At 35.7% G+C, this 18,877-nt stretch overlaps 1 protein-coding gene across 1 annotated transcript; it reads left to right on the forward strand.

Moving 5' to 3' along the window:
* Nucleotides 1-5,772: 5,772 nt before the first annotated feature.
* Nucleotides 5,773-6,723, forward strand: LOC122751267 (olfactory receptor 52A1-like). The gene has a single exon (XM_043998251.1). The coding sequence runs from the start codon at nt 5,773-5,775 to the stop codon at nt 6,721-6,723; it is 951 nt and encodes a 316-aa protein (XP_043854186.1).
* The last annotated feature ends 12,154 nt before the right edge of the window (nt 6,724-18,877 follow it).

The raw sequence follows: 18,877 nt of genomic DNA on the forward strand, positions 1-18,877 counted from the left end.
GTGCAAAGTTTTATAGTTCTTTGGGCATAGTTTCAAATTACTCTTCAAAATGTTTGGATTAGTTCACAACTGCACCAACAACTAATTAACATACTAATTTTCTGTTAACCCCTCTAGCATATGTAATTTCTGATATGTGTGAAGTGGTACCTCAGAGGTGTTTAAATTTGCATTTTTCTAATCAATAGTGATTTAGAATTTTTTCCCAATATAAATACAGATAGTTTTGATTTATTCTTCTGAAAACTACCTTCTCATATTCTGTGACCATTTATCATTTGGGGAAAAGCTTTAATTGTTATAGATTTTACTCAATTCCTGATATATTTGAGAAATAAACCTTTATGGAAACAAAATAAACTTGCTCCAAAATTTTATTTGAGAGTTAATTTAAAGATTTTTGGAGAGGAATTTGGGGAGAGTTTATCTAGGGGCAGCTAGGTGGTACAGTGAATAGAGTGTTAGGCCTGAAGTCAGGAAGATTCCTCTTCCTGAGTCAAATCCACCCTTAGATACTACCTGTGTGACCCTGAGGAAGTCACTTTACCCTGTTTATCTCAGTTTCTTCATCTGTTAAATGAGCTGGAGGAAGAAATGGCAAATCACTTAGGATCTTTGCCAAGAAAATGCGAAATGGGAAAAAAAGAATCTGACATGAATGAAAAACAACTGAAAAACTTTAGCTGCTTTGCTGCCTATACTTTTTTCATCTGGCCTTTGCCTCCTTTCAAAGGGGACTAAAACTTATGAAGTTTTTGGGGAAACAAAACCTCTAATTCTCTGATCAAAGACTATTGCATGACCGTGGTACTTTGGCAAAGCTGAGTTAGTCCTGGGAGGTTTTGGGTTGATTAATTTAATGATGCATCCTAAAGCCTAGTGTTTACCAGTAAAACTTGTATTATCCCACTCCCTAGGGTATGCCAGGTAGCTACTTGTTGGGGCAAGGAGACTGAGGTCACTATAAGCTCTTTGGCTCAGATATTGTACTCACAGCTGAGCTGCCTCAGTTCATATATCTTTTGCCTGTCACCTAGAGCTCTCATTACTCCTTCTGGATGATTTTACAACTAGAGTTTATGTGCAATAATATATAAAAAGGGTAACAAATAAAAAGTATCTTGAGAAATTGGGAAGCCTGAGTTTTTAGGTCTGCTCTGCGACAGACTAGCTATGTCTCCTTGGGTAAGTCATTTCTCCTCTCTAGGTCTCAAGACTTCATCCATATAAATGAGGGCTTGCAACTCAAAGACTAGCAACCTACCTATTAGTTTTGGCATTCTGTCAGTCTAAGACAGATGTAAAAGGAAGACAAAGGACTGAGTTCATAGGTGGTAGGGTCCACATGTGTATGGCTAAAAATCTTAAGCAATTACGGAATTTGTTTCCTTCCTTTTTCTCAGATCTCAGTAGTGTTGAGGAGAATATTCTGGCTGCCCTGGGACCCATTCTTCTCTGATTGTGACCATCTCCCCCTTCCCTACACACCCTCTACAAACTCCTCACTAATCAAAGAAGTGCTTGTCTCCTGACAAGGAAGGAGGGGATGGAGATTATCCAAGGAAGACAAAAGTTATTAGACATTTCCTTCTTGCAGGCTCTACCTAATCTGGTGTAGACAAAGCCATTTACTATTCTTTCTCTCAGAGATTTCCCAGGCTTTTTCCATTACCCATTTAATAATTAAAAAATCTTAATATACTATTACATTTTTTTCTTTATATCTCATCAAAATCCTGTTGGAGGCAGGGCTAGTTTTTTTTTTCCTGTGTCCATGGTATATAGTGATTCCCAGGTTCCCCTCTCCCCCTGCCTCAATGTTATGAAATAGTTGCCTAAAGAAAAGGGTAGGAGTGGAGGATTTGATCATCTAAATCATATAGATCTTTGTTTTTATTTACAGCATTCAGTTTTAACACTGACCCTGTTTTTGATTTAGTACATTGTGTTCTTAATTTTGAGAAAAATGAAAAGGTTTGAGAAAAACCCATTATACAGAGTCAGAGGTAAAGGGCAGTACAAGTGGAAATGAGTTTGATGAAGTCATTTTCAGTCAAGGCTTGGGGAATTTGAGACCTCATCATCAGCAATGTTACAACCTGAGATCTAGAACTTAGCATAAACCAGAGAAAAGGCACATTTGCAAAGTCATCCGAGTGATGCTAGCTCAAGGATATTAGGAACTTCTGGATGAATCTGATACTACCAGCTTCTTTTTTGGCAAGTATACTAACAGTCACTAGATATACAATTGAAGTTCAGGATAAAGGAAGACTTTAGTCAACAGACAAAATTTATGACTCCTGGTTTCTTTTGCAAGCCTAATATTAAAGTCCTGGTTTATGGATATGTTTTTTAAATCATTGTTATCTGCAAATATTTCAGATATATACATGAAAAATTTTAAAGCTATAGGTCATATATCATATGGTTTTTTTTGGTTTTGTTTTTGTTTTTGGTTTTTTTGTTTGTTTTTGCTGGGCAATGAGGGTTAAATGACTTGCCCAGGGTCACACAGCTAGTAAGTGTCAAGTGTCCGAGGCTGGATTTGAACTCAGGTACTCCTGAATCCAGGGCTAGTGCTTTATCCACTGCGCCACCTAACTGCCCCCTCATATATCATATGTACCATGTCATATGTCCAAGAAACAATTATGTAAGTCAAGCAAATAACATATTATAAGTAACAAAACATGAAGTAGCATGAATAGGTCATTTAAAAATCTGAACAGTATTTCAAAGCATCTATTGAGAATAATTTAAGACATTATAATTGATTACAGGTTTTGCCTGACCCTGTTTTTGAAGGAGGGATGATGTCCCCAATCTTTTGAGGGTGGTTAGGAACAAAGACAAGGCATGAAACTGAAAATAGTCTTTCAAAATATTGGGAGTTTCAGTATTAAAAACAAAACAAAACTGCTCTCCTTAGAGTACAACCTGTAGAGAAAATTAAAGATTAATGGCCCATAATGATTCCAATGGAAATATGGAGGGAGGAAATGCCAATCTCACTGGTATTTAGGGCATATATCAGTCCCATTCTCCACATAATATTTTTTTTTCTCATGCCCTGAACCTAGTTCTCTGCCTGTCTAGTGCTTAGCACAGTGCCTAGAATAAAGTAGGCACTCAATAAATATTTCTTCATTCACTGACTGCCTCTAATAGAAGTTTGGGTAGTTAGAATAAACATGCTGTGGGATAGCTGAGTTATAATTCAGGAAGCCATGGATTCAATTATCCCTTGACTATTTGATCCTGGGTAAATTCTTCTGCCTTTCAGTGACCTGGGTAACTCTCTAAAATTATAATTTAGAAATAACATTCTAGCCTGTATTGATAGAGGTCCTCACCTGATCAGGAAGCTCCCTATACCAATAAAACCATAGTTCCAGTTCCTATCCTATTTAAAGGATCTTCCCCAAGGCTTTAGGACTTCCTACATTCATTTCATTGTGCCATCTCATATATCCTTAGGACTAGACCTAGTTCCATTTTTGACATTGGTTTAAGGAATTTCTAATTTTACAAATTTCTGAAACTCACTAATACCTAATCCTTGTATAAATACTCACTGCTCCATGACCTTCTTGGTCCTGGAGTCTGGTTGATTCCTTGTCCTTCAAAACACTGGAAAAGTGTGCAGGATTTGGATTCCTGAGTTGAAATCTCTGCTCTGTAACTTACTTATTATGTAACCTTAGGAAAGTGACTTTACCTCTCCAGAAATTTAAAAATGGACTATGAGGTCTTTAAAAATGGACTATGAGGTCCCTTACCCCTATAAACCTATGATCATAAGATCCTATTGCCATCAATACTTCTGAACCTATTATCATAACTGGATTCAACTCTCCTTTCAATCTTTCCTTTATTTTCCCTGTTGAACCATACTTCAAAGGTATTTTCAGAGTTTCTTCACAAAGAAATAGAGTTGGATTCATTCTATGCAACTCAGATAAAGTTACTTCTCTTTTCTTACTCAAGCCTATTTCTTTAAGAAACCACTGACTAAAGTTGATGAGCTTAAGTCCCTTCCCATACTAAAGACCACACCACAATATCTAATGTCCCTATAGATATCTGAAGTAGGCTGGTAGCCCTCATTTTATAGAACTACATAGTGTTCCATGAATCTCCCCCACGAACACGCTGGACTGAATGTGTACATCCCATATTCACTCTCAGTAATTGAGGAAAATTGCCTATTGTCACCGTTTGTTGATCCACCTATATTTCTCTGTTCCCATATAAATACTAACCATTTATTTTCCCATCTACAGGAAGAGCTGGAGGCTAGAAACTCTCACCAAAGATAAACTTGTATTGTGCCTTTAACCAAGTAAAATAATTACCTAACACCTATGTCATCTCATGGCACCCAATTCTTTCATTACAACATAATAATATCAATGAAATCCCATGATTCATCTTTTCATGTAATTCATGTGGTTTAATTTTGCTTTATTGGGGAAAAACACTTTTCTAGATGGACATTGCAAAAAAGTAAATTTTAGCCTTGATGTAAGGGAAAAAAATGAAACCACTAGTGCTAACAAGTAGAATAAGCAACCATAGGATGTGGTGTGCTCTCCCTCACTGGAGGCTTTCTTGTAATAGAAAGACATGGGTGGTTTATATATGTCTAGAGTATTTTGTGGATAATAATCTTATTTATTGGTGGGTTAGACTAGATGGTTTCTGAGGTCTCTGTCAACACTGAGATTTCTATGTGTCTTTTCAGGTAGGCATCATCATTTGTGTATCCTTGCCTGAATTTCATCAGTCTGTTTGAATGCCTGTTCCACACTGCTTTCTCTTTCAAAGTTTTCTTTCTCCTTCCTTTTGTTGGAATTAATTTTTTTTAGTATTATGATGTCATGGATAGAATCCATCTTAGAATTACTAGTTAACTATATTACAATAAGTAAGTCACTTAATATATCTAGTCTCAGTTTTTACATGTGTAAAATGTGGATAATAATTCTTCTAGCATGACAATCACAGGGTTATTTTAAAGGTAAAATGAAATAATATATGTGTAGTGCTTTACAAATTTTAAGTTCATATATAAAATAATTAACAATAACAATAACAATAATTATTATTGCTGGTCCTGAATTACAAAAGGATGAGTAATGAGTATATACTGAAAAGGAAAAAAGATATATAAATGAATAACAACTTACTAAGAAATAGAGTTATCTACAAATGGAATGATCTTCCACTAGAGGCAGTAAAATCCCTTTCAGTCGAGATCTTTAAGTAATGGATGATGACTTACTGAAGACGCTGTAGAAAGGATTCCTGTTTAGGTGTGGACTAGATTATATGGTTTTTAAGATCTCTTCCAACTTTAAGACCATGAAAATCAGAGGAAAAAAGAGAAAATCTGAAATTCCAGTCTTTGTGTTTATTTACACATTCGGCTCTACCTCCTCCCAATTAAGTATCCCCTAATAAAATCATATCCTTTCTTATTTTCTTCAGAATATGGTTCAGAGAAGTGGATTTGTGGAGTTCTATCATGTTTTTCCTGTTCAGCCACTGCAGCCACTGATACTTTGGTCATGGGAGTAACAGTAGAGGGGTCAGACAAGATTGACATCTCCAATATCTGAGAGACTCTCTGAAAGTGAGCTAATGATAAAACAATCAGATTGTCCTTCTTCTATCCCAGATGTCACCCAGAGGACATTGCTAATCCTCTGGAACATTTCCCTATCTAGTAAGACCAGAAATTACACCAAGTACTTGTTGCCAGTCATCATGGGAATTCCTAATAACTCAATTTTGGACCCAGCAACAGTGACCTTGGTTGGAATTCCTGGACTAGAGCACCTACACTTCTGGATTGGATTCCCTTTTTGCATAGTTTGCATAGTAGCCCTTCTGGGGAATGTTCTCCTATTGACCATCATCCCAATAGAGCGCAACCTCCATCAGCCCATGTACATCTTTCTGGCTATGCTAGCTGCAACTGACCTGGGTCTGTGTGCTGCCATAGCCCCAAAGATGCTGGCCATTTTCTGGTTCAGTGCCTGTACCATGGCCTTTAATGCCTGCCTCACACAGCTATTCTTCATCCATGCCCTACAAGGGATGGAATCAGGTATCTTATTGGCCATGGCCTTTGACCGCTATGTGGCAATTTGTGATCCTCTTAGACATTCAGCCATCCTCACACCAACCATACTGAGTCGGATGATATTTGGAGTGGCATTGAGAGCCATTGTATTGGTTGGCTTACTGCCCATCCTGATTAGACGTTTGCACTTTTTTCATTCCACAGTCATAGCCCATTCTTACTGTGAGCACATGGCTGTGGTCAAGTTGTTGGATGGGAATGTCCAGATAAATAAGTCCTTTGGGTTGTTTGTAGCATTTGCCATTCTGGGTTTTGACATGGTTTTTGTTCTTGTTTCCTATACCCTAATCATGTGGACAGTTTTTCACCTTCCACAGAAGGAGGCACGGTTGAAAGCACTCAACACCTGCACAGCTCATATTTTTGTCTTCCTTGAATTCTATGTTCTTGCTTTCTTCTCATTTTTTAGCCATCGTTTTGGCCATGTGGCCCCTTTTGCCCATATTCTTCTGTCTACTCTCTATCTTCTTGTGCCTCCTGCTCTCAACCCCATTGTTTATGGAGTAAAAACCAAGGAAATCCGTGTCAAAGTGCTAAGGATATTCACTCTAAAGGAAAATGCCCTGCAGTGAATTAACAACCGCAACCATTAATGTAAAAATGTCTTTTTAACTTACTATAGTATACTGCATATGCCAAGTACAACTCCTTTCAAAAGAGAAGTATGAAGCATAATTTAGACAGTAAAGGATGGAATATTCAGCTGGGTAAATACATCATTATGATGTTTATTTCTGATGTTTAAAATAGTTCTAAAAACTTGGATTTGGTTCTAAAGCCATTAAAAAAAATAAGTGTTTAGATCAGGGGAGGGACCTAAGCTACAAGTAAGATATGAACATTAGAATCAGAGAAAGGGATTAATGTGTGACAGGGACATTTTAGGCCTGAAGGGGAGCAATTTACCACAGAAATTGGCATGGCAGTAAGAAGATACCAATGAGATAAATAAGGGCATGGTGATGTCTTTATTAAAACCAAAGATGAAAAAAATGGAATGTTTAAAATCTAAAAAAAAAAAAAAAACAACAGAAGACATGTAGGGGAACATAAGAGTTGTCTTCAAATATTTGAAGACCTAATTATTTATTTATTTATTTGAAAAACCTGTTTGGTTTCTAAAGGTATTACTCTGGAAGATATGTAGATATTGTAGAGAGATTTTGACTTGATATATTAATGAATTAAACAATAAGATTTTTTTGGTATTCCCTATGTACTAGGGATTGAAGATAGAAAGAAAAAAAGATGGAGTCCCTGGCCTCAACTAATATAATTACATTTAACATGTAGTGTTGAAAGTTATGTTGACTCAGTGACCTATTGTTTCCAGCCCTTCTTGTCAATCAGTGTTGATGGAGGCTCTGCTTTTTGCATTACCTTTTTGTCACATACCCCGACTTGTGATGTTTGTACCCCTACTTGCAAACTGGCATATTCTTACTACCTTGGAGAGGAACTGAGATGAAATTTCTTCTGTTGACATTGACCTATCTGCATTGTCTTTATCTCATTCCAAGATTTAACAATAAAAGTTGTTCCCACCTTGAAGTCATTACACATCTTCAGCACATCAACACATTACTACTGATTCATCAAGGAAACACTCCATGTTCCTCGAAGAAACAAAGGGGGGAATGTGGCAGACTGATTGGGATGGGCCACACCTGGCCTGTCCTCCGTGACATATGCTTCTGTTGTCAACAGGAGAAACCACTCTCCACAGGCAGTTTGATTTTATTAATTTCACCTTTGCAGCTTCTTTTTTATTGGCCTGGGAGAAATATCTAAAAAAGCAGTTCAGAGGGGAGGGAGCTTTGGACCAAGAGGTCCCTCATTATTTCTGAGACCCCAATATTATGGTGAGTCACTCAATTAACTCTCCCTACATTAAATTTGCCCCCCACACTACCTTAACAAATTTATAATAACTCCTTTTAATTCTTTTGTCCTGAGTTTTGCCTCTAATCAGGGTAAAAGCCCAAATGAAGAATTTTCCTTTCAACCATAGAAACCACATTAGTATATACAAAATATACAGAAAAGTAGGGCAAACTTTTTTGGTGAGGAGAGAAGGGCAGTGCATTCAGAAACAAGTGGGGGATCAGGAGAGGCTTTATTTAGAAGGTAGTTCTTGAGCTGAATCTTAGGGGGAATAAAAGAGATTATGTAATCTAGGTTGGACAGCTCCTTGACCTGGAGTCAAGAAGACCTGAGTTCAAATCCTGTCACAAATGCTTACTGTGTGACGATGGGTGAGTCAATTTTTTTTTTATTGCCTAAATTTTCACATCTATAGGATTAGAATAATAATAATAGTACTTGCTTCCAAGGGTTTATGTGAAGATAAAATAATACTTGTAAGACACTTTGCAAATCTTGATGCACTATAAATTGTTAGCTATATGGCAAAGACTTAGTAGTGAGGAGAAAGTAAAATTCAGGAATGCAGCCAAGTTCAAAGGCACATTCATAGCAAATGAAGTGATGTGTGAGTAACAGAAAAAAATACAGTTTAAATGTAATGAAAAACTACCTAAATACTGATGCCATCCCCTTTCCTAGATATTAATCTCTCCCTGGGTTTTGGAGGACAGTGGTATTTTCTGGTGTTTATTCTGCCTATCTGCCAGTTCCTCAGTCTCTTTTTCTGGATCATCATTCCCATCACATTCCTATAAAAATGGTTTACCTCAAGGTTGTGTTCCTAATCTTTTTTCCCTTTTCTCTTTTCACCTTTTCTCTTGGTATTCTCAACTAATCCTATGACTTTAGCTCTTATTTCTATGCACATAACTGCCATGTAAAGTGCTTTGCAAATCCTCAAGTGTTATATAAATGTTAACTATTATTTTTATTATTTTTGTTTTTACACAATGCAAATCTCTTTCCTCAGCTCCCATATCGCAACTCCTCATTGGACATTTCCAAATTGATATCCTGTTTATATCTTAATTTCAAGACATCCAGAATAGAACACAATATCTTTTTTTTCCCCCAAACATGCCCTGTTATGAATTTCCACGTGCTTCTTGTCTTCACATTCATGATTTCAGTTGTCACTGACTCCTCTCTCTCCCTCATTGTCTATATCAAATCAGTTGCCAACTCCTTTTGATCCTACCTCCACAACATCTTTAACATTCTTCTTCTTTCTATGCATATCATAACCATTGTAGTTTGGGATCTGATCATCTCTCACTAGAACTACTATAATACTCTTTTTTTGAGAGGCAAGGGGGATTAAGTGACTTCCCCAGAGTCATACAGCTAGTAAGTGTTAAGTGTCTGAAGCCAGCTTTGAACTCGGGTCCTCCTGAATCCAGGGCCGGTGCTTTCCCCACTGCGCCACCTAGCTGCCCCCTTATAATACTCTTTTAATAGATCTTTTTGCTTCTAGGTTCTCTTCCCCAATCCTTTATTTACATAATTCCCAAATTAATCCTCCTAAAGCATGGTGTTGACCATGTCATTCACCTATTCTAGAAATTCTAGTGGCTGCCACGTGCTTATAGTATAAAACAGAAATTCTTCTGATGAACATTTAAAGCCCCCTTTACTCTTGTTCTAGACTTCCTTTCCATACTTACTAAAAACAATTCTTATTATTGTACTCTATAATTCTACAATACTGTCCTATTTCCTATTCTCTTTGTAAAACATTCCATATACCAATTCCAAACTTTTAATAGAAATAACCTTGACTAAAATCTGTTCTTATCTTTAACTTATAAATTCTGGTGCTTACTTCAAGGCTAAGTTTAAGTGCCACATTTTATATGATGACTGTCCTTATGTCTCTTCGTGAAGGTGTCCTTTCTTCCCTTGATTTTGCCTTGATGGTAGCCTCTCTCCCTTTAAATTTACTTTGAATTTGCTTTGTATATATTCCATCTTGACTGATCTATGTTCATGTTGCATTTTCCTAATAGAATGCAATCCCTTTTAAGGGTAGATATTGTTTTTGCTACTTGATTTATATTACCAATACTTAGCACAGTAAATTTATAATAAATGCTTATTAAATTGAATTGAATAATACTAAACATTATTGAAAATGGAATGGAATATCTTGGGGAGGAAGACTTCCCAATTACTGAGGATCTTTTAGCAATGACTTGAGGACTGTTTATCAGAAATTTTATGGCAAGGATATATGCTACCAGCAGACTGATCTGAATAAATTCTGAGGCATACTGTAATACTGAACAGTACCAAATAAATAAATGACTTTAATTTTCTTGATGCCTTAAACCAAGGTTTATGGATCTTGGAATGATGAGAGAGTAAAACAGGACTTTCTCATTAAGGGATATAGAAACCAAAGAAAGGATTTCCTTTCTAGGCCTATGGCACAAGGGTAAAGGAGAATTTATTTGTACATACTATAGGGGAAAAAAGATCCAAATAAAAACCCAAGACTGTTGAAGAGTTGTGGTACTGAATTCTAGAAAGACTGAAACACTACAGGTTTTTCAACTAAATTAATAGAATAGAACATAACAACCAGCATTTATATTGCCCTATAAAGTTTGCTAAGCACTTTAAAGTATTATCTCATTTTACCCTCTAACAATCCTGGGAGATAGGTACTATAATTATCTCTCTTTTACAGATAGGTAAACTGATACAGATATAGATTATGTGGCTTGCCCATCATTAGACTGTGACTGGCCTTGAATTCAAATCTTCCTCATTCCAGGTCTAGTTCACTATCCACTGAACCACCTTGCTAATGAATGATCTAGAGGATATAGAATTAGTGCAGGTGATACCTAACACAAGATCAAAAAGGACATGATAAGTGAGATGAGGGAGAGGATATTGATACTGAAGTTGGTTGTGTTTTTTTTTTGTAAATACCTTATAATACAGTTGTGAAAAATATAATTTTTCCACTTTAGGGTATTTTTTTTATTCCTAGCAACATTTTTGCATATTATCCTAACTGATTTGTAATAAAGTCCAAAGAATCTTTCAAAGAATGACTGTAGTTACACTGAAGCCAAAGAAGGAAAGCCGGTTCCTTTTTCTTATGATAAAGCTGGGTATTGAAGAAAACTGTTTTCCAATGAAGAGGCAATGGAACCTAAAAGAATAATAGCAATTAAAAACTAGTTGGTACCATTAGCAAAACGTTCCAGGGCTGATATGTGGAAGAAAATATAAGAGGTGTGGTGGACCCAAGTAGCCTTGACTGAAAGATTTCGTGCAGACAAACATAAAGTTATAAAAAGTCACACACATATCACTTTCTACCCATTTCCTGTGACCTACCCTGAACTGTCATCTCCTTTACCTCTTTTTCTGACTCCTCAGCTTTCTTTTGACCATGGTCTTCTCTTTCTGATTCCTTCCCTCAATACTATTTCTCTCTCCCTCAGTCTCTCCCACTTACTGCTTCCGTTGTCACCATACTATACTCAATATACCAAAGAATGAGAGTGTACTGAGAACATAGTATTTCTAATTAAATGGCATCACATTTGTGTACAGAGGTTAAAATTTAAGGATATCTTTTGCACCTTACAGCTTTATAGAGAAGGGAGAGGAAAATTACAAGTATAAGGAACAGCACCAAAGACAGTGTAAGGTAAAGAAATAAGGCTTAAAATAGAAAACTAAAAAATCCATAATTAATCAAACAACTATCTTAAATGTTTAGTAGGGTTTTATATGAGGGGGAGAATGCTCATCCTTCTTTCTGCTGAGGTCTACACCAAAAGTGGAAACAATGGAATAGGAGGTATTTGATAGAAAGAGAGAGAGAGAGGGGGGGGGGGGAGGGAGAGCAAGCTTTTGAGCAGTGGGGTCATGAGACACTAGCTCTAACATAGGGGGTTTACATCATTAGACAATACACTTATTTAACTTTCTGGGTACTGTAGAAAGAGACAAGATGAGCAATCTCACACCACAAACCACCCTCCTGAAAAACAAGATGTTACTTCCTAGTGTGTTTGTCTCACCTATTCCCATCTGTAAAAGTGTAAAATGTAAACACACACACACACACACACACACACTCACATACACAGGCAGAGACACAGAGATTTCTGGTGAGCTTCAACTCTATTTACCCTTTCAAAAATGATTAAGATGTCTGATGCTTGGGGAGAAACTTCCACCCCATAATCAGTGAGACTTGTCTAACCCTGCAGGGGTCCTAGGACCAAGCCTCTGGAAGTCTTGAGACTAGTACAATACCAAGGTAAAAATACTGGAAGCATTTAGATGATTAATGATATGTCCTGTGGCCCAGCCCCTAGAAATTACTGCAGCAACACACCACTCTGCAGAAAGCCCTACATATCTTCTGTTGGGGAGCATTAAAACTGAGTCACTATAAACTGTCTGCTTCAGGAATTGTGATTGCAGTTGAACTGCCATAGTCCATGCAGTCTTTCCCTGTGACCTGGAGCTCTGGTCAGAATTCAAGCTCCCACTGAGATGGAAGAAATAAAGGGAAAAATATATTAAAATTATTCAAGAGAATCATAAAAAAGGGTGAACAGTCTGAAAAAAAGAAAACAACTCCTCAAAAAGCAGAATTGGGCAAATGGAAAAGGAGGTACAGAAGCTAACTGAAGAAAATAATTCCTTAAAAATTAGAATTGGGCAAGTGAAAAGTAATGATTCTATGAGACATCGAGACAATCAAAGTGGGGACAGCTAGATGGTACAATGGATAAAGTATTAGCCCTGGATTCAGGAGTACCTGAGTTTGAATCTGGCCACAAACACTTGCCACTTACTAGCTGTGTGACCCTGGGCAAGTCACTTAACCCTCACTGCCCCCCCCAATAGAAACAAAGAAAACCAAAAGAAAAAAATTATAAAATGCAAAATGCCTTATTGGAAACAACTGACCTACAAAAGAGATCCAGGAGAGATCATTTAAAAATTATTGGACTGTCTGACAGCCATGATTAAAAACAACAACAACAAAACAAAAAAGAGCTTGGACACCATATTTCAAGAAATTATCAAGGAAAACTTCCCAGATATTTTAGAACCAGAGAATAAAATAGGGATTGTTTTTTTTTGGGGGGGGGGCAGGGCAATGAGGGTTAAGTGACTTGTCCAGGGTCACACAGCTAGTGTCAAGTGTCTGAGGCTAGACTTGAACTCATGTCCTCCTGAATCCAGGGCTGGTGCTCTATCAATTGTGCCACCTAGCTGCCCCCAAAATAAGAATTTCTTAATTAATGACCTTCCTTTCTCCCTCTTTTTCTCTCTCTCCTTACTTCCCTCCCTTCTTTTCTTCTTTCCCTCCTCCTTTCCTTCTTTCTGCAATGATTAAAGTTATGAGAATAATAGTTTCTTGGTATTTTAATATTTTATTAATAATGCCAGGAAGTTATTAATAAAAGGAAGTCTACTGGCTATGTCTTTTAGACCAAATATTCTTCATGGTGGCAGGATCAGCATTCATATACTCTTCCAACTGTAGGAGGTCCATCACATAGCAAACAAATCTAATTGATTGACATCATTCATATCTAATTGGTTGACATGAGTGAAGGTGGGTTATATTAAAATTGTCTGAGGGCACATGACTCAGGTCACTCAACTTTTGGGGAATATGACATCACAGAAAGTATGTAAGACATCTTTCCCAAAATCCTTTCCATCTAAATGAGGTTGCACAGGCCAAAGTCCTTCAGTTAATCTAGGTAAAAGAATCTGTCTCTACCCAACACTCCTTTTGTAAGCTTGTTTTGGGCTTGAACCAGATGAAGAGATTTGATGAAATCTCTCAAGGAGAGATTGTCTTTGAGTGTGTGTGGGGGTAGGGAGAAAGAACTAAGGAGGAAGGGTAAATCACTGGGTTGGCCAAGGTATTGATTTTTAATAATTATTTCTCACAGTCCTCCTTTTGATTCTAATTGACAAATGAAATTTCCTCAATAAATCACTAACTGATATTACAAATACTTTACCAAGTATTTTTAACTATGGGACTTATGATGGGTAACAATGTGAAGGGAAAATGAGAAGAAATTGAGCAAGATCTTGACAAAACCAAAGGGGGCAGTCCCCTTTAGTAAGTAGACCTTACAGATAATATACAGAATGGGAAAAAGAAAACAATGAAAAAATGTCTATTTAAATCTCCCAGATTCTCCTCTTATACAGATGCCTCATTCTCTGGGCATCATCTTGCTGCAGCCGTCTGTTCCAGGTGTGATGTATGAGACGTTCTTCCCAGCTGACAATCCTCTTTAGATTTTCTTCCTCAGTTAAAAATTTCCTACAGAATTAATCTTAACAAATTTTATATTTCCTTGCTAATTACCAGGGCAGATAAAGAAATTTAGTTCAAACCTCATGTCTCTATCATACATAAAACTCTATCATTAGAGACTTCAATTTGGAACCTTTTGGACTAGAGGCTTTACAATTTTTTCCAGTTGTTACATATGAAATTCAGGTACAAAGAGACTATTAGAATCCATTTTTTTTAACTTACCATCTTTCAATCTCCCATTAATAGGAAGAGATTGCATTAAGGAATCTCAGAATCCTTTTTATAAGATGGACTACAATACAAAAATGAATTCCTATAAAAGTTGCCAGACTAACTTCAATTGTAATAAAAGGTTTAGGGATGATATACAAAAACCACAATGAGTGATTAATTTTATGCCAGTTCATATCAAGTAAATCATGCACAGTAATATAGTTTCAACTTTTAGCTCTGTTCAAATGAATAAGCCCTTATAAAAATGAATGTCTCTTTAAGGCATTTGGAAAAATAGACCACACAAAGTTATGCTGATATGTTTTCCTTAACACATAAATGAGAAAATTGTGATATTAACTAAAATAAAAATCTTCTTGACTTTAAAAATATTTGAAGGGGGTGGCTAGGTGGCACAGTGGATAAAGCACTGGCCCTGGAGTCAGGAGTACCTGAGTTCAAATCCAGCCTCTTACACTTAACACTTACTAGCTGTGTGACCCTGGGCAAGTCACTTAACCCCGATTGCCTCACTAAAAAAATATTTGCACCAGTTGTTTCCAATACCATATTCCAATTTCAATACTGTAATGAGAAATTAAAGGACCTTGTCTTATACAGAAACATATAGCTAATAAGATATATCAAAATTCAATACCTAATTGCTAATTGTTTGGAATATGGAAAGGATTAAACTTTCACGTAAAATTACTCAAATCTTATACCTGCATCTCACCATGTTAACATAGATACGGCCCAGCATGAACCTAGGAGATAAGGATCCAATATTGTGTTCATCACATAACAACTGACAGTAGTATAGGAAGTTAACATAAAAGAAATGGGAAATAATTATAGAGTAAGGGAATAAATTTTTCCCTAACTTCATGACAATTCCAGGTCAAAGTTATCTAGACAGACAATTTCATTGAGCCATGCCCCAAATCAGCTATGTTGCATATGTTTCTACTACATGTGTCGTATTGGGGAAATGAAATCAGGAGAATCCTACTGCAACCCTTGCCAAAAGTCAGCCTTTCCCATGACAACTTCACCTGCAGTTTGTACATGTAAAACCCCATAGGGTTGCTGGCATTATGGATTATTGTCTTGATAGAATTCCTTAATGATAATACTTGGAGTCAGACTCAGAACAATGCCATTTAACAGCACCATAATGTCTTAAACATTAAGTTCCAATAATCGGTGTTTTAGGTAAAATCACTTCTCAAGGATCTGAAGTAAGTATTGACGATAGTCTCACATTGGAAGCAGTAAGAAATTCAATATGGAAAATCACATTTTATCTTGATATAGCTTATACTTATGTTAAGTGGATGCTTTTCATCCCTAAATTCAATATGAAATAAATGATTTTCCTTAAATTGATTAATAATAGACAATGAAAGACTTGGGACTTAACCCCCATTGCTCCGCAAAAAAAAAATGATATATTTGTTTATTTTTAATTTTTATTTATTTATTTATTTTGTGAGGTACTTGGGGTTAAGTGACTTTCCCAGGGTCACACAACTAGTAAGTGTCAAGTGTCAAAGGCTGGATTTGAACTCAGGCCCTCCAGATTTCGGGCCAGTGCTTTATCCACTGCACCACTTAGCTGCCCCCAGAATTTCTTTAAACAATGGAAATATCTTTAGGGTGACTCAACGTAGTTTGCATATATTTTCACACATGTTCCAATTCCAAATTAAATCACAAACATAGGTAAAAATCAGATTTCCCATTAGGGTCACATAAGATAGCTCATAAATTATATTTTTCACTAACATAACTGACTGTACAGAAATCCCATTCCTTAAAACAAAAACCAAAAGAGATTCCTGACTTTAATCCCATAATTTAACAAATTCACCTCTTTGATTCATCAGGTTTTGTCTAATTATGTCATTTTGAAAAAATGAGATCCTTCAGGAATTTTATTTTACAATTTGACAAATTACAAGCACCAATTTCACTATTTCTTAGACCATAGAATGATAACAGACTCAGATAAAATAGCAATATCTTTCCTGCTTATAGATTACAGTAACTCAGATGTTTTAGTATTAATTCAATAATTAATAGATTCAGTATAAAATGGCAAGCTTTTACTTTGTGTACCTTGATAATAGATGGAATAATTTTCTATTATGGGAATGTCCACCCTTTCCCAAGGTACTTCCCAGCCTTATTCATGGAGACAGATATGTCACATATTTGCTAGTCTTAGATCTCAAATATTACTTCCTTTGATTGTGGGTGATAATGATTCTCTAAGAACACCCATATAAGGATGGCCAAAGGACACCACAAAGCTAAGAATCAAACTCAAAAAAATAATGTTCAGGGTTCCATAAAAACTTTCCCCTCTAACAATAAAGCCCAATTACAGTAGATTTGGAAACCAGTGTTATCAATATTAAATAATGGTAATACATTAACTTACAAATAAAATTTAATATGCTTTTAAAATATCACATAACAGATCTTTTAGTTACAAAATAATTTTTAAGCATTAATACTTCTTCTTAAAATTATGTTCCCTTCTTAAAAACAGCTTAAAATCTACCCTGATGGTAAAAGAAATAACCAATAAACTTTAATGAAGTGAATTATTTGGAAATTAGAATGATAGATATATATTATTCAAACTCAAAGCAAAAAAATGAATCTATAAAACTGGAATTTGTCAAGATTAAGTTGGTGTAAAATGTCTTTAACCTATATAAAATATAAAAGTATTATAACAAAGTAAATTCTTAGTCACCATCCCCCTTTCATCAAAAGGTGTTTGCAGTGGGCAGGTGTTCCATTTATTCTAACTCAAAAAGGGCAATATCCAATTAAACTAGCCTCATGAACATAACAAAGCTTAGCAGGTCTTTAAAATTGGCTCAATATCGTTTCCTTTCCTTTGTTTTCAATTATATCATTAGAAATAAAGAAAACTAATTATACTTCTGAATCCCACTTATATAATGAATATGTGACAATTTATTAAGACCCCTAGAAATGATTAAAATACATTTATCCCTCTTTAAAGGAATACACATTCTTTCCTTAAAGCAAAATTAACCTTTTAAGAGGGGTAGACTTTGCTGAGATGCTTCAAGATGCATATAACCTCCACAAATGATAAATAATAACCTTAAATTCACTCTACCTTATAAGTAGGCTTGAGATTTGTACTCCGTTTTCACCATACAGACACGGTTGTACCGGGTTGATAAGAATTTATGACTATATGGTCCTAAGAACACTTATAGATTTACAAAGGAGATTTGACAAGTTATTTTCTTTTTATAATTACCAGTTATCCCTTTTAAAATATCTATATAAATACTTGATTAAAACAATAATTCCAAATATTTTATTTTAGAATAACAGTTCTTAATTTATAGTACTTCAGAACATGTGGTCAGCAGAGATAATAGAATGATAGCTTCCTAACAACATCTAGATTATAAGAAAAATTGTTTTTCTGCTATTGCTGATACAATTGCTTACTGAATTGCACATCATAAGAAAATTTAGAAATCTAATACCTTAAATATATTACATATTCTTAAAACAAACTAAAACTAATCAATTAACCAGGTGACTTTAATTTAGTTGGAATGTGTTCTTGCTCTGTACCAGGCATTGCAGTTAAATACTTTACAATTCTGTGATCCCAAAACAACTGTGAGGGGTAGTTTCTATTATTATGCCCTTACAGGGCAGTAAATAGAAATCTCTTGGGCCACAGAACTAGCACATTTCTTAATTTCCAAATAACGAATATCTTTTTTTTTATGTTAGTTCCTAATTTAGTATAATAATCCTGGAACAAGAACACACGCTCAGACTATTATTTTCTGTAGGCAAATTTTGGCTTTAATCAAATCAAATCAAATCAAATAGGTATTCACAATCACTAATGGTGACATTTTAATTTCTGAGTCCTAATATTATTTGCACTTTAAAAGGAAAAGGTTATTATGCATAAATTCATGTGAACCATTTGTTAAAGACACCTGGTGACAATTTCCCAGCTATGTATAAAATTGTTTCTTACTTTCTCAATGAGCTAAAACCTCTGCCCCTACCTTTGATTTGCCAGAAAACAAGCTGAGGTTACTGGGACCTGAAACTCTTTGGCTTTGGCCTCAATCATTACATAAAGAGCATATGAATGGCCAAGCAGCCAGGAAATCTTAATTATATGCATATGCCCAGGAGGGAAATTTATCCTTCCCATGGCCTTGGAAGGGAAAGTTAAT

Source organism: Dromiciops gliroides, chromosome 3 (assembly GCF_019393635.1).
Source record: "Dromiciops gliroides isolate mDroGli1 chromosome 3, mDroGli1.pri, whole genome shotgun sequence".
In the NCBI taxonomy this organism is placed as follows: domain Eukaryota; kingdom Metazoa; phylum Chordata; class Mammalia; order Microbiotheria; family Microbiotheriidae; genus Dromiciops; species Dromiciops gliroides.

What these genes read in the sequence shown, in the direction of transcription:
- LOC122751267 (XM_043998251.1), top strand. Translation starts at nt 5,773, where the DNA reads ATGGGAATTCCTAATAACTCAATTTTGGACCCAGCAACAGTGACCTTG.